Raw genomic sequence first — 10,038 nt, 5'->3', positions numbered from 1 at the left:
ATATCAGCACATAAACATAGGTAACCTATATGTACTTCATATTGAAAGATGGAAAAATTGAAATATACACCCAAGGCCTTCGATTCACAAGAGCCCTTCGTTTAATGACAATACCCGATGTACTACAGTACCTAAATATTCTGAAAACCTCCAACAGTATTCGCTTGTGTCAGCTGGTCTCCACACTCATCAGCGTTTGGTTCACTGGGGCAGGGTTCGTCCATTTGGTCAGTTAGGGGTGTTCAATAATGTTTTTGTGTGTGCGTGTGTGTACATGTGTGTGTATGGTTGTCATTTGTTTAGGTTTTTAAAAAATTGTTTTTAATAGCTGGTATATTTAAAATTGGTCTAATCTTTTTAGTTAGAACATAAAGTATACATCGAATGTGAATGTATATCTTCTTTATTCTTTAATATCTCTCCAAATTTTGTTTTATTCACAGTTTGCTACAGACAACATTTTAAAATTTCTAACAATTCCAGGTTGAGACGTCAGGCGACCCACTAGATGACTTCTCGAACGCCCAGAACCTTACCTACTGGGAGTGCGTTTACTTCACCCTGGTCACTATGTCTACGGTTGGATACGGAGATATTGCATGCAAGACCACTCTAGGCCGGCTATTCATGGTCTTTTTTATCCTCGGTGCATTGGTCGGTGAAGTTTTTGAAATTTTGAATTTTCGATTTTTTGAATTTAATTTTTTTTTTCTGTGGTGTTTTTGTATTACGGTTTTACTTGTTTTTTGTTAAATATAATAAATATTGTATTGATTTTTAAGATTTTTAATTATCTGTATTCTTGATAAATTGAAGGCATTTTAAATACCCTGAATTGCAATTTTTTAATGTATCACTACTACAATGGCTGCTTAGAGTTTGTTGCCCAGACGATCTTTTCTATCCAAATTCTTTTCTATCTAATATCTAAATTATCGCGAAATCTCAAAAGATCAGATGGTTTAACACACTGGCAACCGGCATAACGCAAAAAAAATACAATTAATACAGGCCATGTTTGCAAGTTTCATTCCAGAGATAACAGATATACTTGGTAACAGAAGTAAATACGGGGGATCGTTCAAGAAGGAGAGAGGGAAAAGGTAGTGATGATGAATGGGATGATGATAAAGATGATAACAATGTTGTTTTTGGTGATGATGATGTTAATGATGAAGCTGCTGCTGCTACAACTGCCGCAAACGTATACTACCGATTCAAAAACAAACTAGTTGTATTTATACACACGCATAGAAATGAATCAACAAAATCTATAATTCATTCCCTCTTTATTTCATTAATGCTTCAAAACAAATTTCATTCTTAAAGTTTATTTCTTTTCCTTGTGTTCAATTCATTCATTTTTTCTTTTTGATCGTTCGTCCGTTCGTTCATTCGTTCGTTCGTTTTTTCGTTCGTTCATTCGTTTGTTCGTTTTTTCGTTTTTTCGTTCGTTCATTCGTTCGTTCATTCGTTCATTCGTTCATTCATTCATTCATTCATTCATTCATTCATTCATTCATTCATTCATTCATCAGGCACATAGTTTTGTGCGGACATATAACATACGAATCCGTGTCGAACTTCATGTCGGACTTCCTGCACAAGGATAGGGAGGATGTGGACGTAGAGTTGGTCATCATGAACAGGTGGTAGATGGATGGATGGATGAATGGATGACTAGATGAATAGATGGATGACCGACTGCTAGATTGAATGAATAAATGAATGGATGTTTGTGTAGTGAGTAAGTGAATGAATAAATGAGAAATGAGCGTATGAATAGATAGATGGATTAAAAGATTGATGAGTGAATGGATGAATAAATGAATGAATAAATGAATAAACGATCGAACGAACGAATTAATTAATGAATGGATAAATTAAAAAATAGATAAATAGATGGATTTATGGATAGGTAAAGTAAGCCATTGGTTCATTGAAATTGCCAGAAAAGAGCCAGACTTAGAGCTAGAGAGCTTATTCAAGCGTCACTTCACCCAAGTAAAATTCTTCCAGGGCACCGTTATGGATGCCAACGACCTTCACCGAGTCAACGTAAATTAATAATAATAATTATAAAATTATTATTATTATTATTATTATTATTGTTGTTGTTGTCTGTCATTCATTTATCAATTCATTGTCATTCATTTATCAATTCATCCATCCACCCACCTATACATTCATTCGTTCTTCATTCATTCATTTATAAATCTATCTTTTTAACCTTTGTATAATTCATGTCCATCCATCCATTCATTTATTTATCATTTTTTCTATCCAAAATTTAATACATCCATCCATCCATCCATCCATCCATCCATCCATCCATCCATTCATCCAACCTTTCATTCCTCCATTCATAACTTTCCGCCATGCAGATAAAAGAAGCGGACGCCTGTTTGATCCTGGCGAACAAATACTGTGAGGACCCGGACGCCGAAGATGCCGCCAACATCCTGCGGGTCATATCCATCAAGAATTATTTTGACGATATCAAAGTCATCATTCAACTCCTCCAGTATCACAACAAAGTTGGCTCGTTTTTATTCATTCACTACATATTCATTCATTCGTTCAAGCGTTCATTCACTTGTTCGTTCGTTGGTTCATTCAATCATTCGTTCATTCAATCATTTGTTCATTCATTTCTTAATTTACTCATTTATGTATTCATTCATTCATTTATCCATCCATCCATTCATTCATTCTTTCATTCATACACTCATCCATTCCATCTATCTTTCCACTAACCAAAATTCTCCTTTAGAGTTACCTGCTAAACATTCCAAGCTGGGACTGGAAGCGAGGAGATGACGCTGTCTGCCTAGCTGAGCTGAAGCTAGGTTTCATAGCTCAAAGCTGCTTAGCTTGCGGCTTCTCTACGCTACTAGCTAATCTTTTTACAATGAGATCTTACAAGTTGGTGAGTTCGGATGTGAATATTGTAATGAAAGTTATTTAACGTTTTGTTCAGTCAGTAATTGAAATTATGCTTCATCATAATTACAATTCATAATTATTATAAATTATAACTATATTTTCCGGTCATTTTCAGTCTCCGAACATGCCACAATGGCAGGATGATTACATGCGAGGGACTGGCATGGAAATGTACACGGATTATCTGTCGCCTGCTTTCATGGGAATGACTTTTCCAGAAGCTTCCGAGTCCGTGGGATGCAATTAATTGATCATTAATTAATTAAAAGGAATTAAATTATTTAATTGGGATAATTTGGTTAAAATAATTTAGTTACGTAATTATGTAAAGTTTACTGATTTTTAAATTGAATTAAATTTTTCGGAAGCAAGTTTTCGAGATGGCTCTTAAAATATCGTTCTTGATTAAAAAAATTTAATTTAGTTAACCAGATTATTGACATCACCGTCACACACCACCACACCACCACCACACCACCACCACACCATCGCAGAGTATGCTTCCTGAAACTGAAACTACTATTAATAGCCGTGGAATCTAAAAGCGAAGACGGAAAAGAAAGTAACATCAAGATTAATCCGGGTCCCGACGTCCGGATTGACGCCTCCACGCAAGGATTTTTCTTTGCCGAATCAGCAGACGACGTTAAAAGGTTGCGAAATTGGAATTTTTTGGAATGAAATTTTTTGAAATGGGATTTGTGGAATGGTATTTCGAGACTGAGTGTAGTATTTGAGATGGATTTTTAGGATAAAATATATGAAATGAAATATTCTGTGTTTAATTTCGAAATGTAATAATTTGGGTGGGATATTTAGAGTGGGAATTTTGGGATGGTAGGATACTTCTTTCGGCGAAAGGAGGTTTTTCAACAAGGAGTTTTAGAATTGTGGTATGTACAGTTGTAATTTACTTTTAAAACAGTAAAATTCGTCTAGCTATAACATTTCATTTTGGAAAAAAGTTGCACCTATACCTGTACATAACACAATTTTGGAAGTTCACCAACAAAATTATTTTCTATCATGATGAACTATATTCATAGCAAACAATTTAATTACGATTGATAATAATAATAATTTTAATATAATAATTATAACATAATACTAAAATATTATAACATTATTAAACCAATTAACAAATAATTATGTCGTTATAATTAATAAAAATTACAGAGCGCTCTACTACTGCAAGTTCTGCCATACTGATCCAGTGGATATAAAGCTGGTAAAAAAGTGCAAATGCAAACTGGCGATGAGTGAGTGAAATTTACTCATCATCATTATCATCGTTTGGTTCATTTGTTTTAGTCATTTCTTCTTTCTTCTGTTATTCATTTATAAGACTAAATTATAGTTTTAATAAAAATTATAACCTTAACTGTTGTTGCTGCTGCTGCTACTGCTACTGCTACTACTAGTAGTAGTAGTAGTCGTCGTCGTCGTCGTCGTAGTAGTAGTAGTAGTAGTAGTAGTAGTAGTAGTAGTAGTAGTAGTAGTAGTAGTAGTGGTAGTAGTAGTAGTCGTAATAGTAGTCGTAGTAGTAGTAGTAGTAGTAGAAGTAGTACAGCTGCTACGTCTGTGGCTCCTGCTACTACTACTACTACTACTAATAATAATAATAGCAATAACAACAACAACAATAATAATAATAACCCTTTATTTCTATTATTATTCATATTATTTCTAAAAAATTGACTCTCAACAATATTTTCAGTGTCCTTGAAAAAAGTTCCATTCTTAAGAGGTCCAGACAAACCAAATGACCATGGTGATTATTATTATTATTATTATTATTATTATTATTACTATTATTATTATTTTATTATTATTATTAATATTTTATTATTATTATTATTATTATTGTTTTTATTATTAGCGCACTTCCCGTTTCAAAGGCTGGATGATGATAAAAAAGACAAAAAATCACCGCACCATATCTCCAACAAAAAATTAGCAAGATCTTCGTCGATGTATGTAAGCTGTTGGTTGATTGGTTGGTTGATTGGTTGGTTGATTGGTTGGTTGTTTTGTTGATTGGTTGGTTGTTTTGTTGGTTTATTGGTTGGTTGGTCGGTTGATTGGTTGGTCGGTTGATTGGCTGGTTGGTAGGCTGGCTGGCTGATTAGTTAGTTAGCTGGCTTGTTGGTTGGTTGTTTCATATTCTCGAATAAAAAGTTGAATGTACGTTGTTGATGTTTGGTTGATTGATTGGCTAATTCATTGGTTGGTTGGTTTTTTAATTAGTTACATAGTTAGTTTGTTGAGAAGTTGTCGCTTGATTAGTTAACTGTTTGATTGGTTAATGACTAGTTGTTTGATTGACTGATTGTTTGACTGGCTGACTGGCTGGCTGACTGGTTTGTTTCCATCTCACAGTTCCAGTATGAAATTCAGTCTCGAAGACAACTATTACAACAACCTAAATCTAAAATTCTCCACAACAAACCACATCAACAGCAACATTTTCAACAACAACAACAGCAACAACGTATTTGACACCAACAACAACATCTTCAGCAACAACTTCGACGCCAACAACAACATCGGTGACCCGCGAAAGTTCGACAGCACTGGCATGTTTCATTGGTGCCCCGCTCAAAATATGGGCTCTTGTGTTATAGTTAGTCCTGCTGGCAATAGCTGTTGTGAATGTATTTGATGATGATTGTTGTTGTGGTTGTGATGATGACTGTTGTTACGGTTGTGATGATGATTGTTGTTGTGAATGTGTTTGATGATGATTGTTGTGGTTGTGATGATGACTGTTGTTGTGAATGTGTTTGATGATGATTGTTGCTGCGGTTGTGATGATGATTGTTGTTGCTGTTGATTATGAATGCATGCAATACACAGGCATATATCTAATTCAAACTAAAGACATAAAAAGAAACATACCCACACACACACAAGCATGCTAACACACGCACGCACGCACGCAAATACCACTCATACACACATACAGTCACGTGACCAAGCCGCCATGACAGTTATGAGCAATCACGTGGTCGTCTGCCTATTCGCTGACGCCCATTCAGCAATTATTGGCCTCAGAAATTTGATCATGCCCTTAAGAGCGAGCAATTTTGAAGAGGATGAACTAAAACACGTGGTACTGGTTGGAGATAAGGAGTACATGAAAAAGGAGTGGAAGAATATCTGTAACTTTCCAAAGATATCCATACTTGGAGTGAGTGTGTTTGTAGTGTGCGTGTTGTGTCTGTGTGTGGCTCTGTGTGTGTGTGTGTGTGTGTGTGTGTAGTGTCTGTGTGTGTGTTTGCGTGTGTGTGTGTAGTGTGTGGTGTGTGTGTGTGCGGTGTGAATGTCTTTTTCTTCCTCTCTCTTTCGGTTCCTTTCAGTCTCAGTGTGATATTTTTATTCCAACCAACGTAACGTTCATTATTTTCGCTATACTTTCGCGAATTCCATCACCATCACCATCATCACCACCACCATCATCATCATCATCATCACCATCATCATTACCATTATCATCACCATCACCATCATCATCATCATTATCACCATAATTATTATCAACATCACCAGGGCTCTCCGCTTAATAGGGCCAACTTGAGAGCCGTGCACATCAACATGTGCGATATGTGCATCATCCTTAGTGCCAGGAATTCAACAGGTCGCTTTTATTTTTATTATTATAAAATATAATCATAATAAAAATAAATTATAATAATATTAATATAAAATAATAATAAATAATATTATTATTAATAATGAATAACAATAATAATAAAGATGGTAATATCATTGCCATCATCACCGACCATGTCCAGGCGAGGACTCGAACCTGGTCGATAAGGAGGCGATCTTGTGCTCCCTCAACATCAAGGCCATGACCTTCGACGACACTGTCGGTTTGCTGTCCTGCCAGCAGCAGCGCATGCAGCAGCAACAGCAGCTGCCGCAGCAGATTCAAATTTCCGGTGTTCAGACTACTTCCGGTTTGTCTTGTTCTGTTGTTAAATCTAGCGACTATGTTTTAGATATTATCATCACGATCAACATCATCATCACCACAACCACCACCACCATCATCATCATCATCATCATCATAATCATAGTCGTCGTCATCATCATCATCGTTGTCCTTGTTGTCGGCACAGGCTTCTTGCCCTTTGACGTAGGCACGTTACCCTCCGATGTCAAGGCCATCAAGCGAGGGGTATCATCTGGCAATGATATTCCAATGATAACGGAACTAGGCGAGTAAATTATGATAATGGTGATGGTGACGATGATGGTGACGATGATGGTGACGATGATAATAATGATGGTGATGATGATGGTGACGATGAATAATGATAATGATGATGATGAAGATAACTACAATGATGATGATGATGATGATGATGATGATGATGATGATGATCATCATCATCATCATGACGATGGCAAATCTGATGAAGATGACAATTACGATGATGACAATGATGGATGAAAATTCTGAATAAAAAATGAATGTGCATGAGTTAATCATTACTTTAAAATGGCCTATTAAATTTTGACCTTGTCCTACATAATTCCAACTTTGTCCTACTCAATTTCCACCTTGACCTACTTAATCCCGACCTCGACCTGCAGAGTTTTGACCTATGACCTACATAATTTCGACCCTCGTCTGTTATGCAACGCAGGGAACGATGCCAATGTGCAGTTTCTAGATCAGGATGACGACGACGACCCTGACACAGAGCTGTACATGACCCAGCCATTTGCCTGTGGAACTGCATTCGCCGTCAGTGTACTTGACTCTCTCATGAGTACTGTAAGTTGCTGTCACTATCACTATCGCTACTAGCAGCATTTATAGTAGTACTATTGTTGCCGCTGTGGTTACTATAGCTACTTCTGTTGCTTCTACGACTAGCAGTAGTACGAGTAGCATTGTTGATGTGGTTGATGTGGTTGCTGTCGTTACTACTGCTGCTGTTACTTCTACATCTAGTAGTACAAGTGGTTGTTGTCGCTACTGCTACTACAAGTACTGCAGTGTCGGTGTTATTGATGTCGGTGTTGTGATCTTCTGCAGACGTACTTCAACGACAACGCCCTGACCTTGATCCGGACCCTAATCACAGGGGGGGCCACTCCGGAGTTGGAGCAGATCCTGGCGGAAGGGGTGGGCATGCGTGGTGGCTACTGCACCCCGGAAACCCTGGACCATAGAAACAGATGTCGGGTGGATCAGCTGCCACTTTATGAGGGAATTTTGGCTCAATTTGGGGTCTTTGAAAATTTTTTACGGTTGCGATTTCTAGGATTAATCATTAAAAAATAATCCTGCCATCTATACATCCATTCATTCAATTATTCATTCATTCAATCATTCATTCATTTCTTCATTTCTTCATTCCTTCAATTAATCATTCCTTCATTTAATCACTCTCTCACTCATCTCTCACTCAAAGGACGGACAGACGTACGGTGAATTGTTTGCGTTCGCCCTACGGACATACGGAATCCTTTGCATTGGCCTATACAGGTTGCGGTCGTGATGATGATGATGGTGATGATGATGATGATGGCGATGGTGATGATGAGGATGATGAAAGATAGATGATGATGATGATACTTCAATCGAACAAACACACACACGCGCAAACACACTCACAAGCACACGTACAGACATCGTTATCATCATCATCACCATCACCACCACCGTCATCACCATCATCATCACCAACATCACAACAACCATCATCATCATCACCATCATCATTATCACCATCATCACCACTATCATCATCATCATCAAGATTCAGAGACTCCACGATGACTCTAGCGGAAAATCCCTCCGCCAAGCGCTTCGTCATAACGAATCCAACCGATGACATGCAGCTAACGACGTCCGATAAGGTAAAGTGAATGATTGAATGAATGATTGAATGAATGATTGAATGAATGAATAAATGAATGAATTAATTAATTAATTAAATGATGTATTGATTATTGAATGAATGAAAGGATGAATGAATGAGCGAACGATTTAATAAATGAATAATTGAAATTATAAAATAATGACCAAACAAAAAACAATCATTCAACAACAACAACAACAACAACAGAAACAACAACAACAACAACCACAACAAACAACAACAACATCAAAGGTGTTCTGCTTACGACCGTTCAAAATCATTGAACGAAAGCAACCTGTGAAAAAGAAAAAAAGAAAACAAGAAAACACTAAAAATAAGCATCACGTGACACCGGAACAACAACAACGATAACAACAATAACAACAACAATAACAACAACTACGACAACAAGTGCAACGGTACAGAATCGGACAACAACAACATAAAAAAACAACAAAAGAAAAAAAATCAACAGAATATTTTCAGATAACATCAGCGTTACATCAACAATATCAACAACAACAACAACATCATCATCATCAACAACAACAACATCAACAACAACAACAAACATCGATATCAAAATATGCATTTGGGTATGCAAATATTATTCACGAACTAAATACATAAAAACACCCACACACAACACACACACCACGCACACACACACACGCACACAGATAAACACACACACAACACACACACACACACACACAAATAGACACATACACACAGATTTATTAGGCTGGCTTGATTTTTCAATTTCAGATTTATATTAACATTCCGCGCGAGCAATCGTGTTTAGATTTTCGATCATTATTGTCATTATTATTGTCATTATTATTATTATTATTATTATTATCATTATTATTATTATTATTATTATGGAGGATATGGTTCAGGTCTGAAATCAGATCTGAACTTTCAAACGCCCAATGTGGTTTTGTAGAGGATGGTGGCACAAGAAAGGCTACCTTCATGCTACGAATGGTCGGTGAGCGAGCGATTGAAATCGAAGGAAGACTTGTTTGTATGTTTAGTCGATCCCTACTCCAAAGCTTTTGATAGCTCGGAACACGTGGAGCTTACGGGAATGTTGGAAAATTTGAACATTGATGGAAATGACACGAGAGTTATCAAAAACCTCCATTGGGACCACCAAAGAGCAGCGATGAAAGTTGGTAACAAGATAACTAATTTTGCCGAAATAAAA

At 36.7% G+C, this 10,038-nt stretch overlaps 1 protein-coding gene across 1 annotated transcript in view; it reads left to right on the top strand.

The window, feature by feature from the left end:
- HELRODRAFT_168799 (hypothetical protein) overlaps positions 1–9,197 on the top strand; it is a gene marked incomplete at both ends in the record, with an annotated part of 10,254 nt that extends 1,057 nt beyond the window's left edge. Inside the window, 21 exons of the mRNA XM_009014655.1 lie at positions 49–227; positions 484–654; positions 1,012–1,103; positions 1,539–1,649; positions 1,953–2,058; positions 2,385–2,537; positions 2,774–2,929; positions 3,062–3,174; positions 3,441–3,599; positions 4,123–4,205; positions 4,664–4,717; positions 4,826–4,919; positions 5,407–5,569; positions 5,912–6,136; positions 6,496–6,583; positions 6,741–6,908; positions 7,029–7,173; positions 7,549–7,732; positions 7,997–8,211; positions 8,724–8,823; positions 9,078–9,197. Of these exons, the coding sequence (XP_009012903.1) occupies positions 49–227; positions 484–654; positions 1,012–1,103; positions 1,539–1,649; positions 1,953–2,058; positions 2,385–2,537; positions 2,774–2,929; positions 3,062–3,174; positions 3,441–3,599; positions 4,123–4,205; positions 4,664–4,717; positions 4,826–4,919; positions 5,407–5,569; positions 5,912–6,136; positions 6,496–6,583; positions 6,741–6,908; positions 7,029–7,173; positions 7,549–7,732; positions 7,997–8,211; positions 8,724–8,823; positions 9,078–9,197 (2,879 nt within the window). The remainder of the gene's footprint in view (positions 1–48; positions 228–483; positions 655–1,011; positions 1,104–1,538; positions 1,650–1,952; positions 2,059–2,384; positions 2,538–2,773; positions 2,930–3,061; positions 3,175–3,440; positions 3,600–4,122; positions 4,206–4,663; positions 4,718–4,825; positions 4,920–5,406; positions 5,570–5,911; positions 6,137–6,495; positions 6,584–6,740; positions 6,909–7,028; positions 7,174–7,548; positions 7,733–7,996; positions 8,212–8,723; positions 8,824–9,077) is intronic.
- Between the last annotated feature and the right edge of the window lie 841 nt (positions 9,198–10,038).

This window comes from Helobdella robusta (genome assembly GCF_000326865.2).
Source record: "Helobdella robusta unplaced genomic scaffold HELROscaffold_14, whole genome shotgun sequence".
NCBI classification, from domain to species: Eukaryota; Metazoa; Annelida; class Clitellata; order Rhynchobdellida; family Glossiphoniidae; genus Helobdella; species Helobdella robusta.
This window is presented reverse-complemented; position numbering and strand designations above follow the sequence as displayed.